The following is a 20,752-nucleotide window of genomic DNA, read 5'->3' on the forward strand; positions in this document are numbered from 1 at the left end:
TAGTTATCACATTTCCTCTTGTAGAATTCTATATACATAAGAATAATATATGTCTTATTACAAAGTAATTGTTTGCTATTATCATTCAAGTTTCCTTCTCCCTGGATAGGTCATCTTAAAAAATGGTTTCCTACTGATGTCTGTTAAAGGTGAACAGATTGCCACTGGAGATATTTCTGTCCACCCCTCTTAAATAACTGTGTACGGGAGCGTGAGCAGTAGGGCCAATCAGAAGCCTTAATCTCTGCAGATTACAGTTTCTGATTGGTCCTTCCACTCACGCCCCCCTCCTCTGCATCACACAGCACTGTTCAGACCTGTGACTGTGAGATAAACCACAGAGCCCCGTGAACTACCTGTGAGTGTTGCTTTAATGTTTTCATATGTTCAGAAACTTGAAACAGTAACGCCTAGCTGTAAAATAAACACAAAGAAATGTATTATCCTGCTTTGAATGTTGTGTATATCTAATATACAAGATGATATATTATGAAAATGTGTAATATTTGCTACTATATACTGCATCTTGTACCATTTATAAATATACAGTAATGTGTAAAAGTCCTCAGTCCATGAACATAGATTTGGTATCAGCAGTTTAAGGCCCCATGTAACATACCTGAATAGGGTTCCAAACAGGTCATTTGGTGCAGGCTTATGTTATGGGCTGATCCTAAACCTCAGTATGTTTGATGCAAAGAAACATGACTTGATTGCCCTCTAAGATCACACAATCATGAAGCAGATATGTCCATATTTTAAATTATTGTGATTGTATTCAACCTTGGACCAGGCCTTTGTAAGTGGATTTACTGGTGAGCCCTGCATAACTTGATACTGGTTGTACCTGCATAAGAAAGAATATGGATGTATTAATTTCCTTTCTAATTGAGGCATGTATTCCAAATACTCTGTTGCTGTCTATGCATCCAGTGCAGTTGGCTTTTTTTCTTGTGCTAATTCTCTGACAATTGGTTGGTTCTAGCACCACATAATTTAATGTTGCTTAAACACAGTCATCACTGAGTACATAGAAAAAACAAAGACCGTAGGCACTTAAACAACAGTAAAATGCTAAATAAATGATTCTTCCATGATTACAAATGTCTCTCAGATAATGAAGAGAAAATGTTGCTTGTGTTCTATGTTTAGTGGCATCTGTAGTGTGCTCACTTTATTCTCTGAACTGTACTAATTCACTTAACTCTGCCTTCTTGCTTTGCCAGGAACCCAGATGGTGACGTCAGTCCCTGGTGTTACATAGCCGAGCACGAGGATGGCGTGTACTGGAAATACTGTGACATTCCAACCTGCAGAAGTAAGACTGGAGGGATCTTCCTCATAATCCTCTCTTTTGTTTGAGATTTGGAAATTTTCTGCTTGGTCATTTATTTTATGTGTAGTACAAGTGTTTTGCTAAATACTCATCGTATATAGAACATTTGAAATGTTTTCAGATCTATTACATCATTGTTATTTTCTGTGGTTTGCAAAGCCAGGAGCATGCTGGGAATATATAGTGAGAACTTTCAGCAGTGGTAGAAGTAGTATGTCAGGGAAATGTTTTTAATAATCTCAGCACTTTATATTGGAGCTCAACTTTACAGTTTTTTCACACACGTGTATTGCCCACACGTTAGCCATGTTCTGCTATATTCTGGTATGTTACACTCGAAACCATTACTGTGTGCAAAAATAAATACCGTCAAATGACCTGGCACAATTTTCTGCAGGCTGCTGCACAATTCAGACAACAAACAGTAGTTTAATTATTGAAACCACTATTACTGGTTGGTTAGCTTAGCGGTTTCACTTACATATAGTAATAGCAGCTCCTTTGGCCCAAACCATTATCGCTGTTTTTCCAACTAACAAGTTGTACCGTTCCATTAAGAAAAACACTGTGTTTTCACAATATGATGTCTCATTGACTTTTATTAAGGGGAAACAAGGTTTTATCTTAATTTCGTAAGTGTGTGGAAACATACAATTAAAGCAACAGCCCAGCTGTGATTATTAGTTAGTGGTGACCAAAAGGACAGCAGGTGTTAAAGTTTACAGAAGTTAATTAAAAGTTATTAAAGTTTTTTTTTAAAAAAAAAAAAGTCAGTTCTTTTTTTATAGCAATTGAAGTGGATTTTTATTGAGACGGGATCCTATTATTAGTACAATAGACTGGGTGGCATTGTGCCTAATTCTAATGGTAGTTTGTCTAATGGGGGTGCTGGCCCTGTTCATATTAGTATAGATACTCTGTGCTAGTGGTCCGCAGTTACAGGATCCACCCATTCTCCAGAATGTCCTGTATATTTACACTCACATAGACTCCCATCTAACTTCAAGAAAATGATCGATTACTTTATTAAATGATCATAGGCAGTACAAACACTCATATCATCGTTTCGGCAGTGCTTGTATGGGGACAGCTATACAGCAATACCTGAGATGTTCAGGACAGCAATACCTAGCTGGTCTGTGGATGTTTGAAATGCTTATGGTGATTTAATAAGGTTTTCAATGATGGTACTGAAATCTGATAAGAGCCTATGCGCTAGATTTACTAAACTGCGGGTTTGAAAAAGTAGATATGTTGTCTATAGTAACCAATCAGATTCTAGCTGTCATTTGTTTAGTACATTCTACAAAATGACAGCTAGAATCTGATTGGTTGCTATAGGGAACATCTCCCCTTTTTCAACTGCGCAGTTTAGTAAATATACCCCTATGTGTGTGTTTATATAGAACTGCCTTTCCCCTATGAGCATTGTAATATTGGCTAATGGGACTGTTAATGGCCAGTTTCTTCCATATGTGGATTTTAGAGTAAGGATTGGGTACATGATAGATGTTGTGAATAGGCCCCCAATTAATCTGCTGTAGCTCTTATCACTCAAAGCTTACTTGAGAGAACACTATGCACCATACCATAGCACAACTGCCTGTGTGTGTGGAAATGCCCAATGTCTCATGCAATCCTTGCAATGAAGGGAAAAGTATAACTCCTTGGATGACTTTGAAATTGTTGCATATTTTATTGAGGTTTCAAGAAAAGACAAATCCATGTACACAAAATACATTCAACATAATGAGGACTGCTACACAGAAAAAAACAGTGCTTCACTATCACCCACTCCTCTTGAGACAAGCTTGACTGAGGTTAGCACCACCAACGGCTCATCATGACAATAATGGAGTCTGATTTACAAGTTGATATGTATGCTTCTTGTAGAATGATTTTAAACATTTAAACAGACTTCTAAAATTGATGGGTTTGAAGCATTTGGATACTGCAGTTTTGTTGTCACTGTGGATTCATCAAGAGTGTTCTGAGCCAAATCTCTGACCTCTCTCAACCTTATTTAATCTGTGATGGTGATAGGGTGGGATGAGGAATTATTAAACACTCCCTCACACAGAACAGAAGAGGATATGTCATTTGAAATGAATTTCCTCAGAAACAGAAGGATTTATGCCTCTGGTTTTATAACAGTGAACACTTTTTTACTGAAGGTTATTATATTGATGGCTGGCTAGCAGTGATTAGCCCCTTTTTCTAAAGCTGTGTACATCTGCCAAATTGTAGCCTGCAGCAGTATGTACAACTCTTCCTACTTTGTATTCATTATGAGGCTACAGTGCAGATTTTATATTCCAGACAGGACTGATCAGTTACCAAAAAATGCAGCAGGTGTCCTAAGCAATTCACCCCCATAGCAAAGCTTTGATCACAGGTATGCTGCAAATTTTTTGCAGCAATTCAAGGGGTTAAATTATTCTTACATAGCTGACACTTTTATAAAGCCGCTAATATTTCATTCTCAAGCCACTTTTCTTTCATATAGAGTACTTATATGATTGCAAATGTAATGGCAGTATAGGGATAGAAGGACTTTCAACACCTTAAAGAACAGGGGTATTTGTAAGTGCGGTTTTACCAAACTGTGGGGTTTCCTGTGATTTGATGTGTGGTTTGTAATCTGTGCAATTTACTCAAGGACTAATAGCACATTACTGAATAACTGCATTATTTCAACTAGGGATGAGCGCACTCGGATTTATGAAATCCGAGCCCACCCGAACGTTGCCGATCCGAGTCGGATCCGAGACAGATCCGGGTATTGGCGCCAAATTCAAATCTGAAACTGAGGCTCTGACTCATAATCCCGTTGTCGGATCTCGCGATACTCGGATCCTATAAATTCCCCGCTAGTCGCCGCCATCTTCACTCGGGCATTGATCAGGGTAGAGGGAGGGTGTGTTAGGTGGTCCTCTGTCCTGGTAGATCTCGTGCTGTGCTGTTTAGTTCTGTGCTGTGCTGTGCTGTGCTGTGCTGTGCTGTGCTGTGCTGTGTTCTGCAGTATCAGTCCAGTGGTGCTGTGTGCTGTGCTCTGTCCTTCTGAGGTCAGTGGTGCTGCTGGGTCCAGTGCTGTGTCCTGTTCAGTCCAGTGGTGCTGTGTCCTGTGCTCTGTGCTTCTAAGGGCATAGTTATTTCCCCATTATTCCCAAGTTTTTAAAAAATAAAAAAAAAGTAAAAAAAAATAAAAAATGTAAAAAAAAAAAAATATATAATAATTATAACCAAATTTGCAAAACCAATACAGCAGTATAAGTCCATTGGTACTGCAATATTACCAAGTTCACACATTCTGCAGTATCTTGTGCTACATATAATGGAGACCAAAAATTTGGAGGATAAAGTAGGGAAAGATCAAGACCCACTTCCTCCTAATGCTGAAGCTGCTGCCACTAGTCATGACATAGACGATGAAATGCCATCAACGTCGTCTTCCAAGCCCGATGCCCAATCTCGTAGTACCGGGCATGTAAAATCCAAAAAGCCCAAGTTAAGAAAAAGTAGCAAAAAGAGAAACTTAAAATCATCTGAGGAGAAACGTAAAGTTGCCAATATGCCATTTACGACACGGAGTGGCAAGGAACGGCTTAGGCCCTGGCCCGTGTTCATGACTAGTGGTTCAGCTTCACCCACGGATCTTACCCCTCCTCCTCCTCCCCCCCCCTACAAAAAATTGAAGAGAGTTATGCTGTCAGCAACAAAACAGCAAACAACTCTGCCTTCTAAAGAGAAATTATCACAAATCCACAAGGCGAGTCCAAGGATGTTGGTGGTTGTCAAGCCTGACCTTCCCATCACTGTACGGGAAGAGGTGGCTCGGGAGGAGGCTATTGATGATGTAGCTGGCGCTGTGGAGGAACTTGATGATGAGGATGGTGATGTGGTTATTGTAAATGAGGCACCAGGGGGGGAAACAGCTGATGTCCATGGGATGAAAAAGCCCATCGCCATGCCTGGTCAGAAGACCAAAAAATGCACCTCTTCGGTCTGGAGTTATTTTTATCCAAATCCAGACAACCAATGTATGGCCATATGTAGCTTATGTAAAGCTCAAATAAGCAGGGGTAAGGATCTTGCCCACCTAGGAACATCCTCCCTTATACGTCACCTGAATAACCTTCATAGTTCAGTGGTTAGTTCAGGAACTGGGGCTAGGACCCTCATCGGTACAGGGACACCTAAATCCCGTGGTCCAGTTGGATACACACCAGCAACACCCTCCTCGTCAACTTCCTCCACAATCTCCATCAGATTCAGTCCTGCAGCCCAAGTCAGCAGCCAGACTGAGTCCTCCTCAATACGGGATTCATCCGAGGAATCCTGCAGCGGTACGCCTACTACTGCCACTGCTGCTGTTGCTGCTGTTAGTCGGTCATCTTCCCAGAGGGGAAGTCGTAAGACCGCTAAGTCTTTCACAAAACAATTGACCGTCCAACAGTCGTTTGCCATGACCACAAAATACGATAGTAGTCACCCTATTGCAAAGCGTATAACTGCGGCTGTAACTGCAATGTTGGTGTTAGACGTGCGCCCGGTGTCCGCCATCAGTGGAGTGGGATTTAGAGGGTTGATGGAGGTATTGTGTCCCCGGTACCAAATCCCGTCGAGATTCCACTTCACTAGGCAGGCGATACCAAAAATGTACAGAGAAGTACGATCAAGTGTCCTCAGTGCTCTAAAAAATGCGGTTGTACCCACTGTCCACTTAACCACGGACATGTGGACAAGTGGTTCTGGGCAAACGAAGGACTATATGACTGTGACAGCCCACTGGGTAGATGCATCCCCTTCCGCAGCAACAGCAACAGCTGCATCAGTAGCAGCAACTACAAAATGGCGGCTCGTGCAAAGGCAGGCAACATTGTGTATTACAGGCTTTAATAAGAGGCACAACACTGACAACATATTAGAGAAAATGAGGGAAATTATCTCCCAGTGGCTTACCCCACTTAGACTCTCATGGGGATTTGTGGTGTCAGACAATGCCAGTAACATTGTGCGGGCATTAAATATGGGCAATTTCCAGCACGTCCCATGTTTTGCCCACACCATTAATTTGGTGGTGCAGCATTACCTCAAGAGTGACAGGGGTGTGCAGGAGATGCTTGCGGTGGCGCGCAAAATTGCTGGACACTTTCGGCATTCAGCCAGTGCCTACCGCAGACTAGAGGCACATCAAAAAAGCATGAACCTGCCCTGCCATCACCTCAAACAAGAGGTTGTGACGCGCTGGAACTCCACCCTCTATATGCTGCAGAGGATGGAGGAGCAGCAAAAGGCCATTCAGGCCTACACAGCCACCTACGACATAGGCAAAGGAGTGGGGATGCGCCTCAGTCAAGCGCAGTGGAGACTGATTTCCGTGTTGTGCAAGGTTCTGCAGCCATTTGAACTTGCCACACGAGAAGTCAGTTCCGACACTGCCAGCTTGAGTCAGGTCATTCCCCTGATCAGGCTGTTGCAGAAGCAGCTGGAGAAAGTGAGGGAGGAGCTGGTAAGCCATTGCGATTACACCAAGCATGTAGCTCTTGTGGATGTAGCCCTTCATACGCTTTGCCAGGATCCGAGGGTGGTCACTCTTTTAAAGTCAGAGGAATACATTCTGGCCACCGTGCTCGATCCTCGGTTTAAAGCGTATGTTGTGTCTCTGTTTCCGGCGGACACAAGTCTACAGCGGTGCAAAGACCTGCTGGTCAGGAGATTGTCCTCTGAAGAGGACCGTGACATGCCAACAGCTCCACCCTCATTTTCTTCCACATCTATGGCTGCGAGGAAAAAGCTCAGTTTTCCCAAAAGAGGCACTGCTGATAACATCTGGTCCGGACTGAAGGACCTGCCAACCATTGCAGACATGTCTACTGTCGCTGCATTGGATGCTGTCACAATAGAAAAAATTGTGGATGATTACTTTGCTGACACCATCCAAGTAGACATGTCAGACAGTCCATATTGTTACTGGCAGGAAAAAAAGGCAGTTTGGAAGCCCCTGTACAAACTGGCTCTATTTTACCTGAGTTGTCCCCCTTCCAGTGTGTACTCGGAAAGAGTTTTTAGTGCAGCGGGGAACCTGGTCAGTGAGCGGCGAAGGAGGTTGCTTCCTCAGAACGTTGAAAAAATGATGTTTATAAAAATGAATAATCAATTCCTCAATGAAGTACAGCACTGCCCTCCAGATACTACAGAGGGACCTGTGGTTGTGGAGTCCAGCGGGGACGAATTGATAATGTGTGATGAGGAGGAAGTACACACTGTAGGGGGAGAGGAATCAGAGGTTGAGGATGAGGACGACATCTTGCCTCAGTAGAGCCTGTTTAGTCTGTACAGGGAGAGATGAATAGCTTTTTTGGTGTGGGGGCCCAAACAAACCAATCATTTCAGCCAAAGTTGTTTGGTAGGCCCTGTCGCTGAAATGATTGGTTTGTTAAAGTGTGCATGTCCTATTTCAACAACATAAGGGTGGGTGTGAGGGCCCAAGGACAATTCCATCTTGGACCTTTTTTTTTTGCATTATATGACCAATCAACAGTCGTTTGCCATGTTCAAAAAGTAAAACCAAATTTAAAAAAATACAAGAAATTAAACCAAAAGTAAAATGCCGTGTCATAATTTAAAACAAGAGGTATTGACGTGCTCTAAAACTACTGTATTGTTGTTTATATTTTATAAACACTACACTTGAAAGCTTGAGTCTTTCAATAAAAAAGTAACTGTCCATTGCACGAATATTTGCAACAGGGACAATTTTAGGGTTAAGAAAGTCAACTAATATAACACTTCGAAGCTGTCTGTCTTTATAAACACTACACTTGGAAGTTGGAGGAGGTATTGTGGCCCCGGCACCAAATTTACTACCGGGGCCACTCCACTGTGCAGTCCATATTTAGGTGTATCAGATATTAAACAACGGTGACAGTTGATGCCCAATTTTTTAATTATATTGTGGCCTCGGGACCAAATTGTGTACCGGGGCCACCACACTACGCAGTCCAGATACTTGTTTGGTGGAATTCAGACCAGTTGAGGGTTTTATTATTATATTGTGTGGACCACTCTATCTATACCACACTACAACTCTATACCACTCTATTTCATACTTTAATTCTATTTCATACTTTAAATCTATTTAATACTTTAATTCTATTTCATACTTTAATTCTATTTAATACTTTAATTCTATTACTAATTACCATAAAGAGGAACTGCCGCTTCTATTTAATACTTTAATTCTATTAGTAGTTACCATAAAGAGGAACAAAATAAACCAATTTTACCAAAAGTATAATATGACTTAGACTTACAAACACTACACTTGAAAGATCGTGCCTTTAAATGAAAAAGTCAGTCTTCATTGCACGACTATGTGCAACAGGGACAGTTTTTTGGGTTTACAAAGTCAACGAATAACACTTCGACCCTGTCTGTCTTTAACATACTTGATGGGATCTCAATGACGAATTGTCTGTACCATGTTTGGAGGAGGTATTGTGGCCCCGGTACCAAATTGTGTACCGGGGCCACCACACTACGCAGTCCATACCCTTTTTTGGTGGAATTCTGACACGTGGAGGGTTTTTTAATTATATTGTGGCCTCGGTACCAAATTGTGTACCGGGGCCACCACACTACGCAGTCAAGATAGATAGATGCGTATCATAGATAAAGTACATTCAGTGGTGTGGGGCAAATTGAAAAATATTCAAAATGCACTGACATTATCAAAAACAAGAGGTTGTCACACGCTAAAACTCCAACATGTATATGATGGAGAGGATGGAGGAGCAGCCGTATGTGTAGTGTAATGCAGACCTGTTGAAGGTTTTTTATATATTTTATTGTGGTGCCCAGTGCCCACTCCTCTAGGCAGTCCAGGTACATTTATTGGTGCGATTCATAAAAGTTCAGGGTTTTTAATATATCTTGTGGTGACCCACTCCTATACGCAGTCCAGGTACATTTATTGGTGCGATTCATAAAAGTTCAGGGTTTTTAAGATATTGTGGTGACCCACTCCTCTACGCAGTCCAGGTACATTTATTGGTGCGAATCATAAAAGTTCAGGGTTTTTAATATATTGTGGTGACCCACTCCTCTACGCAGTCCAGGTACATTTATTGGTGCGATTCATAAAAGTTCAGGGTTTTTAATATATATTGTGGTGACCCACTCCTCTACGCAGTCCAGAAAGATACCTTGTTGCAACGTTTTGGACTAATAACTATATTGTGAGGTGTTCAGAATACACTGTAAATTAGTGGAAATGCTTGTTATTGAATGTTATTGAGGTTAATAATAGCCTAGGAGTGAAAATAAGCCCAAAAACTTGATTTTTAAACTTTTTATGTTTTTTTCCAAAAAAATCCGAATCCAAAACCTTAAATCCGAACCGAGACCTTTCGTCAAGTGTTTTTTGCGAGACAAATCCGAACCCCAAAAATAACGAAAATCCGGATCCAAAACACAAAACACGAGACCTCAAAAGTCGCCGGTGCACATCCCTAATTTCAACCATAATGTTGATTTCTAGACATGGAAGGTATACAATCCATCCTATGTATTAAGCACCAGTTTGCCATACTGCATGGCCGTTTATTAGCCAAAAAAAGGACGTGGTTCTGACAGACCAGATTACTCAAACCTTATGTTGTCATAACTAAAAAGAAAGTAAATAAGGAAAGAAACCTGCCATACATTCTGTAGAAGCCCTGCTTATGGATCAGTCCCCTAGGGCATACTTGCCAACTCTCCCTGAATGTCAGGGAGACTCCCTGACATAGGGGTGAATGCTTTCACTCCCTGAAGAGTCTGGCATTCTCCCTGATGCTGAGCCAGTACAAGACATGGTTGGCTTTGCCATCTGTGGCATGATGACACAATTCAGAAATTGTGTCCTATGTGAATGTATTGATGCCTATGGACGTGGCCATTTTCATGGAAACCAAGATTTAATCAAAGACTGACAGGTAAGACAATATGACTTCAGTAATGGAGACAGAAATGTAAAAGACACTTCAGTCTCTAGAGATTCATTAGCTGCTTTTCTTTAGCGCATAGTTGCCTACTGGGAGACTTCCGCATTTCTGGGAGACCTCCCGGGAGAGCAGGGCAAGCTCCCAGTTCTCGCCCCCACAATAGACAAGTGGCAGGGGCAGGGCTTAATGATGCAAATATTGTGTCATCTTAGCTCCACCCCCCTGTTGTAATTGCCCAAAATTGTGATAATTGCTTAGGGGGCGGGACGAAAATGATGCTATTTGTCAATCCTTGCCCCGCACGCCCACCTCCCCTGGGATCTCCCTGAAGCCGAAGAGTAAAAGTTGTCAAGTATGCCCAAGGGAGACCCGAAAAAATAACCTTGCCCCCACATCTGGAGTACCAGCCCTATGCTGTGTAGCACTTGGCCCTTCCTGACTACCCCTGCTACCCCTGGCTGGTAAGCTAATACTGTAAAATTATAGTGGAACCTTTTGACGCAGTATAAGTGCCAGCATGCACTGGCAAAACATGAATGTGCTTGCGTGCTGGCACTTGTAGCACTACAAGTGCCAGCATGCACCTCGGTGCCAGTGCATACTTGGACACTACAAGTGTTACCCCTGTAATAATTCAAATAAAGAGTAGTGCCACTGTAATAAAATAAATAGTAGTAAAAAAGTAGTGGCAGGCTGGGCTGGGGGACAGGTGGGCATCTGCTCCCTGGGACAGTCCCATAGATGACTGGGTCACTGGGCCACCTGCCTTTTTTTTTCCTTTAAAATGTTCCTAATAGGCTGTTATACTCAAGTCTTGCCCCCCAGGCTAAAAATTGCCAGCCCTCCCCTGAGTTGTGACCATGCAAGAAAATAAAGAGCAGTAGCCCATTATGAAATTATATATTAATATTGCTGCATTAATACACTAATGACTATTTAGTATTTTCCTCATTATTTATAAGCAAATATTACAATTCGTATTAAATAATTGCCAAAATGTTTTTCCTTTCTTGGTCCAACACAATCCAATGGGAAGAAGGTAATCCATTCAGGAAATAAAAATAAACCTTATGGACCCAATGGAATGCTCCCGAGGAGCACTCAATGCTCAATCAATTAAGCTCTGGTGAGCCCAGCTACTTAATCGCTGGGCAGCCAATCAGGAGCGGTCTCCTGTCTGTGATTGGCTGAGCAGTGTAAGGCAAGAGTAGAGAGACTCTTAGGTCACTACAATAAACCATTGGGAGCTGTGATGTCTGCCAAAGGAGGTGTTACTAAGTACTAAATGAAAGGGCACCCCGAATTTTGCACCTGCCATATTCACTGTTTTATTTTCTTTCAATCTATGCAATCTATTTTTACCAGCGGCAGCCTTTGCTGGGTGCCTATTTAACTAGGACAGAACAGCACTTGTCCTCCTATTGCCAGGTATCAGCAATGGAAGAAATTCTTTATAATTAAAATAAAGCATTTTACTTTTTTTTTTAAATGAAGTTTCATTTTTTATTTTGTCTTTTACATTTTCTTTTCAATAACTTTATTCAGTCCAGGTTTCCAGTTTCAGAGCACATGTGCGAGCCTTGTGCTGACCTGGCGAGCACCAAGACTCTTGTTAAAGCTGCAGTCAGTATCGCTGGAGAGCTAAGCATCTCTGACATTCTACGGTGACATTTTATTGATAAATTGAGCGGCCAAAAGTACAAATACTACCACAATCCTTCTTCAACAGAAGATTATAAATGCCTAATGCTTTATTATTTATATAAAGCATTCTTTCATTCAGCAACAATTTTTTAAATATTTGTAAAAAAATATTTTTATCTACTTTATTGTGTCTTTTATTTGGGGGGGGGGGGGGGGCTTTCAAAGATATTTGAAGGCAAATTTTATATTCCTTTTCTTTTATGGAAAAGTGGCTTTTTAAAAACACAGCTAAACACTTAGATACATAACATATTGTTGAGTTATGAAACCAGCTATCTTTGCCTTGGATGGTATAATTTAATGAAAGTAGCTGGAGACAGTGGCCAGATCTATAGTCAGTCTTTATAGGTACAAGACATAAATAGTGTCATTGGAGACAAAGCCTTCTCTTCAAGTTCTCCCTTCAAAATAGAGTAACCCTCATTAGCAGTGAACAGAAGTGAGAAATGAAAAGGGAAGAGGTAATAACTGTAGAATTATGATGTGCAACCAGACAGCTTGGCTCTGTCTAATTACAAACTATGAAAGCTACATGAGGGCATCAGGTCACGGTACAGACATAAGTGGATGACATTGAAAGAAATAGGTAGGATGGGCCCACTGTTTGTAACTGTGTAATGTAAGATGAGAGTGGACATCTGTGCCTCACCTACCACTGTAGAATTCATATTCAACAAATTGACAATTTATAGGAAAATTACTGCTGAATTATTTAAATTCTTTTTCAGTAACATTGTATAGGGAAACTTTTCAGTCCATAAATACAACTTTTTAGAACTGTAACCAGTTTCATTTTTAAGCAAACACATGAAACCTGTATTGCTCTTGCATACCCAGAATAAGAGTAAAAATCACGGGCAAATTTTGAGCAAATCAAGTTTGGCAGCGGACAGCTCACTTCGCAGAGGTGCAAATTTCCTGTGACACAATCTTCAAGCTCTACTTATGTTTTGCTATTCCGCAGATTGTCATTCAGCACTGCACTTGTAAACTCACATTTCACACATGTCCCACCCCCTTTCCTCTGTTAGGGTGTGTGTTACAATCTTTGTGTGTTCTGTCTGCAAATGTTCTCTTTACTTTGTATTCAGTATCTACGTACAATATTTTACAATATCCCTACCTGACAAGTAGCTCAGTATAAACAAATCAATAATAAGGTAACATGGGTTACTTTTCCCACTGGTCTCTAATATCTGTATCCAAGATGGCTCTTCTCTGTTCAGGTGTCTGGTAAGCTCAATTCAGGACAGTAGGTAGACTGTCCTGGTCTCTCTTACCTGTCTTGTCATTGTCACCACTTGTGGCTGCTGGTGTCTTTAGATCAGTTGCTGCTTGTCAGGATCCTGGAATGTTGGGGGCCCTATTTGGAAAAAAAAAAAAAGGGTACATGAAAGTTAGAAAACTCCAAACAGCACCGATGTTAACTCAATATAGCACCCACGTTATAAAATTAGGCCTCACTCCAGCCCCAACATTAAAATAATAGTATACCCATTTAATAAATTAATCTATTTCCCTCCCTCCAAACAACCTCAGCAAGAAATTAAATAGCATTTATGTTTAATAAAAATAACCATTTCCCACAAACATCCCAGGCATTAAATAATTCATAATCACATTTAATAATTAGACCTCATTTTCCCCAAACAGCCCCACATTCACTTAATAGCACACATTATAGTTATAAACTGTCCCCCACACACATTCTAGTCATATACTGTCCCCACACACATTGGCCATTTTTATTTTCCCCCTCCTACAGCCATTGCCCCCCCTGCAGACATCTTCAATCACCCCCTCTTCCCCCTGCAGACATTTTCAATCACCCCCTCTTCCCCCTGCAGACATTTTCAATCACCCCCTCTTCCCCCTGCAGACATTTTCAATCACCCCCTCTTCCCCCTGCAGACATTTTCAATCACCCCCTCTTCCCCCTGCAGACATTTTCAATCACCCCCTCTTCCCCTGCAGACATTTTCACTCACCCCCCCTTCCCCCTGCAGACATTTTCACTCATCCCCCCATCCCCCTGCAGACATTTATTGCCCCTCTCCCCCCTGCACTTTCACTCACCCCCCCATCCCCCTGCAGACATTTTCAATCACCCCCTCTTCCCCCTGCAGACATTTTCAATCACCCCCTCTTCCCCCTGCAGACATTTTCAATCACCCCCTCTTCCCCCTGCAGACATTTTCAATCACCCCCTCTTCCCCCTGCAGACATTTTCAATCACCCCCTCTTCCCCTGCAGACATTTTCACTCACCCCCCCTTCCCCCTGCAGACATTTTCACTCATCCCCCCATCCCCCTGCAGACATTTATTGCCCCTCTCCCCCCTGCACTTTCACTCACCCCCCCATCCCCCTGCAGACATTTATTGCCCCTCTCCCCCCCTGTAGACATTTATTGCCCCTCTCCCCCCCCCCGCAGACATTTACTGCCCCTCTCCCCCCCCCCCTGCAGACATTTATTGCCCCTCTCCCCCCCGCAGACATTTATTGCCCCTCTCCCCCCCTGCAGACATTTATTGCCCCTCTCCCCCCGCAGACATTTATTGCCCCTCTCCCCCCTGCACACATATTCCGTTTGTCTCCCCCCCTCCCTGCACACATATTCCGTTTGTCTCCCCCCCCCTCCCTGCACACATATTCCGTTTGTCTCCCCCCCCCCCTCCCTGCACACATATTCCGTTTGTCTCCCCCCCCTCCCTGCACACATATTCCGTTTGTCTCCCCCCCCCTCCCCTCCCTGCACACATATTCCGTTTGTCTCCCCACCCCTCCCTGCACACATATTCTCTACACTTACCTCAACAGTGACAGCTGCCTCCACTGCAGCTCGTCCTACGCGGGAGCCGGCCGGCGCACGGAGCCGTCATGACGTCACACGTCATGACGGCTACACACACGAAAAAAAAATTTTTTTTTTTTATTTAATCGGGGTATCACAGGGAGCCGGACCGGCCCATACTGCCATCGGCCCTTCTGGCATTTGCCCTGCTCAGACCTCTGTTCAGCTCTCCAGTTGCCTTGCTGCAGAGGACTCCCTCAGGATTCACTGCATGCTGGGAGATGTAGTTCTCTGCCTTCAGGGGATGCATCCAAAGTGCATGTGTGGCCCATTCGGGTTGCTGGCGCCACACAGAATTTCTAGTATAGTCAGGATGACAACTTTTTAATAGGTAGCCACAGATCAGGAGCCATAATAATGGGTTATTAAAAAACAGTGCCACCATCAGGTTCTACCCAGTGCTGTACAAACACTAGCTCCATCAGACTGGAAATGATGACCTGAGAATCTGTTGCCATCATTTCAGTTGTTAGTGTACCCTGAGAGAGTGCACAGGGTACTGCTAATTAGAGGGGGTAACGTGGAGGTTATATGGGGATATTTTTTATGTTCACCAGGATAATCCAAAACTTTTATTCACAGAACAATCCCTTGACACGTAGCAGCTGCTTTAATTATTTCCCTGAAACCAGATCTCCAGGGACAGAATGGGTATGAGAGTCGAAGGATATTTCCCTCCCATTCTTAATGTGAAACTGATGTTGCCGCCTGTTTAATACTTAGTGGCCTGGAAGTGAATAGAATAAAATCAGTCCTTTCTCTGACCCCGAAAACATGCTTCTACCCAACAAGAAATACAACCAGGGAGAGAAAAGATCTCCAAAAAATACATGGAGTTTTAAATATTCAGAGGATGTCACATTGTGCTTCAATAAGTTTCGTAACTGAGAACGTTTTTCACTGCACAGCTTCTAACAGAAATACATCAATATTTTATTTTATCCACATTTTCTTCAACTCCTGTTTCTCTCATGCTTCATTCATTCCAGTCACTCACCAAAGCATGCTGTCTTTATCTATGTAGCCTTAGGATGTATGGTATTAAAGGTAAGAATATAGTGTCACTAGGACAGCATAATAAATGCAAGTAATGTATCAATGTGTAATAACACATAGTGACAAAGGACAGCATAGACTATCACACCTTAAAACACTAATATCTTGGGTTTCAGTAACACCCATTTAATATTCGACCTACATGGATTAAACATGCTGCATGGTTACATTGTTATTATTATTATTATCGTAGATTTGTAAGGCGCCATAGTGCTCCGCAGCGCCATTCAATAGGGAAAACAGAACATACATAAAACAGGGACATTCAAGGTAGACAAAATAAATGCAGACATGAAAATAAAGGGTATGAAGGACCCTGCTCATTAGAGAACTTACATTAGAAGTGGGAGAGGGCACAGCTGAAACAAGAGGAGCAAATGTGTCTCAAAGTGGAGATTGGGATAGTTGTGAGGGTGGATTAATGTGAAAAGTATCATCAGGCATAAGGTAAGCTTTAAAAAAGAGATGGGTTATCAAAGAGCGTCTAAAGACTTGAAGGCTGTGGGAAAGTCTGATTGAGCGCGGTAGGGAATTCCATAAGTGGGGAGCAGCACGGGAGAAGTCTTGTAGGCAGGAGTGAGAGGTGGTTAGTAGAGAAGAGACAAGGTGCAGGTCAGAGGTAGATCTAAGAGGGTTGGAGGGAGAGAATTTTGATATGAGATTTGAGATGTATGCAGGTGTAGTGTTGTTGAGGGCTTTGTAGGTAAGAGTGAGTAATTTGAATTTCATTGTGGAGGATACAGGGAGCCAGTGTAGGGATTTTCAAAGTGGTGCAGCAAAGTGTGGATATATGGGTGTCCGTAATACCAGATAGCAGGAGGTTGCAATAGTCAAGACAGGAAATGATGACAGAATGGATAAGAGTTTTTTCCCTTGGAAAAAACATTTGTTAAGCTGTCCTTAATGTCTACTATTCATAAAATACAATTGATCACTTTTGCAAGAACAGTTTCAGGGGAATGTTGGGGGAGGAACCCTGATTACAGAGAGTCAAGAATGAAAAGAAAGGTGAGAAAGAGAAACATTGCAATCATTTTATAAACACACTTGGATAGTAAAAACTATACTGCATGCGTCTGAACTAAATACAATGCAACCATGGACCAACTTGGCACATGGTTGCAGTGACACCTTTGTATCATCTTTAGAGAAATTTTCCCTTGCACTTTGTTGAAATGGAGGCAGGAAGCTCAAGCTGTCAAACGTTGTACAGAGCTACAGCATAAGTTAGCGCTATGTGAATGCAACAAATGGGTCCACTAGTAATTAACTCCGGCTGACTCTGAAAAAAAGTCTGGTTTGAAAATATACTGGTTCCACTAATAGCAGGTTCAGATAGAAAAGCACCACTAGCTACTTCTTATCTCCTAACTGTCCCAATTTACCCAGGACAGTCCCAATTTGACTGCCCATTGACCTGACTGACTGACCATTGACCTGACTGCCGGGAATGTTGGGAGGAATATCCATGGTGAGCAGGTACTACGTACATCTGCCAATGGTGCACATATAAATTGAGGGATATGTTTAGGGTAGGAAAGGGGTGTTATGGGATGAACATGTCTCGTCTTTATGTGCATGATGCCTCGTACACCGGGATAATGTTGGGAGGTATGAGTACTGGTAAAGCAGAGAGAACTGTAGCAACTATGTTGTAGATTGAGGCTCCTTTCCCAAATAGGACCATGCCAGTTTACCCATTTGTATGCAGGTGGACAGTAACAGCTGCAAAATGTTATGGTATTTTTTTTGTTGTTCTAATGAGCCATATTTTTCTTTGGAACTAAAAGATTAATTTCTAATAATGAACTCCTAACGTAACAATAGCAGTAACCTATGCCGAGTTGAATGATGTTCTAAAAAGTTACTGTCCTAAAATAATTACAGGTGACAGATTCAGACCATTGTTGAACGTGTGAAAGGAGTCATCACGTTGGAAGGCGAGGATGTTATTCATCTTGTGGCATTAGAACGTGCCCCAGTCGATGGATATCATTAATTAATCAATCACAGGCGGCAGCCAAAATACTGTTTCACTGACACTTGTTACTCGGTATATCCCAAAATCTGCCCTCCTGTAAGTGTTCTGTTCAGCGCACTGCTGTTAGAAGAATAGAATCTCAAACAAAATAAAACTACAACCATTCTTTATTCCAGATACGCATGGCTGTTTGTGGAGTAAAAGTGTTCCTAATAGAAGTTTGTCTAATTTGTAACATTTGTAAATTGTTATAGAACATTTTCATCTCGCCTATTATGACATTGAACACAATTGTAAAGTTCCATGATATATATTTGAATGTTGTGCTTTAGTGACAGGAAAGAAGAATGCAAAGTGGAACTTTATTTAGTGGTGTCATATATTTATAAAATGTTGCACGACATACTATAAATAGGTCACAAATGAGAGAGAATTTGAATTGCAGTTTTAGTGCCCAACAAACTACCTTTGACAGCAGCTTTTATAGTCTGCCTAGCAAATGCTAAGACGTAGAAATGGTTTTGTTTCATTCTGCAGTGTCATTGATTTTTATTACTGTATTCAATATATTTTTACATAAGGGAGTGACAGTAGAAGCATCATATTCGGGATTGTATAGACATATAATTAAAATATTACATGAATATAAACAAAGTAACAATCATGTCTATAGCTATCATTATTAGCTAAGAATAACACTCAAGATACCTGTAGGCATTGATGCTGTAACTGTGCTGCATACATCTGCATGGATAGTGTGTGTGTGTGTGTATGTGTATATATATATATATATATATATATATATATATATATATATATATATATATATATATATATATATATATATATATATATATATATATATATATATATATATATAGCTTTATCTCTGCATGGTCTCTCTGCCAGACAGACTTGCACTAAGTGGTTTAATGCCCCCTGCCAGCACTATGAGTTGAGCATGGCATTCATAAATAGTGAATAGACTGTAAGCAGCTATAAGGAATATCAGCTGAAGGACAGTAGTCACTGTTCTAGCCAATCAGGAAGGGGCTTGAGCTGAATTTTTGGAGAGCATTGAATATCACCATGACCTCATTACATTGAAATATACTGTATATATGAGATCATTGCTGTCTCCAGCCTACATTACCTCTTTTAAAATGCCATTTATATTTCCCTCCTGCTTGTGTTTCCCCGTATACATAAATACACATCTAAAAAATGTATTACAATCATTATGATCATACACTCAACACTGAATCTTTTAGTAAAGAGAAACTATGCCTCGTAAGTAGGGCTCAGCTTTCTAAATATGGAAAGCATATTTGCAAAGGTAGTTTTGCATAAACAAACATTGCACTTTTGCATTTTTTAATATTTGGACTGCTATGGTGCTTGTTCTGTCCAGATAAAAAGAAATATTACCCAAAGAATACTGCGCGAGATTCCAAATAGCCAAAGAGGTACACTAAACTGGAACTAAGTGCAAATAATGTATGTGGTTATTTTAAAACTCCATGTTTGAGGTATCTACTAATAAATGTGAAATTGGTAAATTAGTATTTTATACTGACTTATATCAGTTTTGCATTTTCAGCTTCACCTTACAGGGAGTTGTAATGATAAACTCTCTCAAAGTAGGCCATTCTTTATACCCTGAGGGGTCATGAGTTCGATCCCAGACAATGACCTTATCTGTGTGGAGTTTGTATGTTCTCCCCATGTTTGCGTGGGTTTCCTCTGGGTGCTCCGGTTTCCTCCCACACTCCAAAAACATACTGCTAACAAATTGACCCTAGTCTGTGTGTTTGTGTGTATGTTAGGCAATTTAAGCTCCAATGGGGCAGGGACTGATGTGAGTGAGTTCTCTGTACAGCGCTGTGGAGTTAGTGACGCTCTATAAATATATGGTGATGATGATGAACTATGCCTTCACCACCTGAAGTATTACAACTCGTCCATCGCATTTCAATTGAGTCCTATGGAAGTGCTACAATAGAGCTCCATTGTAGAGCTGTGGATGTTGTATGCTGTAGCATACGGCACCCATTGCTAGCACCATGGCGCTAGTTTCAGTACTTTGGCTACTGGTGTAGGTCAGGGGGGATCATCCTATTTGTTACACATGAGTGGCATGTTTGATTAAGAAGAGGTTGGCTACTTCAATATTTTATTATTAAATTCCGCATTACAGTGAGCAATGGGGTCCACACAACATTGTCTCCAGCTATGGATCACAAAATCATTGTAGGCCACTTTAGACAGAATTATTCTGTTTACTGCTTCACGTCCATGGACAGGCCACATTGTTCAAACTGCTCTACTCAATGTCTTCTCCGCATTTGGCCACGTAATAGCTGGGGATCCATAGGTTTCCATCATCAAACCAGCTCTATTCAGAGACTATAAATTCTGCAAAATACTAATTTACAAATACTGTGCAGATTGCCAATCTGCTGAATGGAAGTAAAAGCCAACCTGGAAGATTATTCTACCATGATACTTAATTTGGCATGAAATGTCACAGCGATCTTGTTCATCTCTACAAGTGATTATACCAGGTTATATCCACTACGGTACTGGCTGCTTCTCTGATTAGAATCAGAGGTCACTGCTGAAACCAATATCTAAGAAGAGCTCCAAAATTCCTAAAGTAAGGATCACAGCAGATTGCAGAAAGTTCTCATTTCATACAGCAGGATTTGGTTCAGCGACCATGAGTGCTGACAGGTTCAGTCTAATCTCAGCTCAACCATCACACACAAATGCACTTTTGTTACATGATGCCGGTTTTCGCATGATAATCCTTTTGGACCTCCTATGTGGTGTAAC

The 20,752-nt window shown here is 41.5% G+C and overlaps 1 protein-coding gene across 1 annotated transcript in view; it reads left to right on the plus strand.

The window, feature by feature from the left end:
- KREMEN1 (kringle containing transmembrane protein 1) overlaps positions 1–20,752 on the plus strand; it is a 151,697-nt gene that overhangs the window by 86,964 nt on the left and 43,981 nt on the right. The window contains exon 3 of the mRNA XM_075178549.1: positions 1,227–1,318. Coding sequence (XP_075034650.1) covers positions 1,227–1,318 — 92 coding nt within the window. The remainder of the gene's footprint in view (positions 1–1,226; positions 1,319–20,752) is intronic.

Source organism: Mixophyes fleayi, chromosome 1, assembly GCF_038048845.1.
Source record: "Mixophyes fleayi isolate aMixFle1 chromosome 1, aMixFle1.hap1, whole genome shotgun sequence".
NCBI classification, from domain to species: Eukaryota; Metazoa; Chordata; class Amphibia; order Anura; family Limnodynastidae; genus Mixophyes; species Mixophyes fleayi.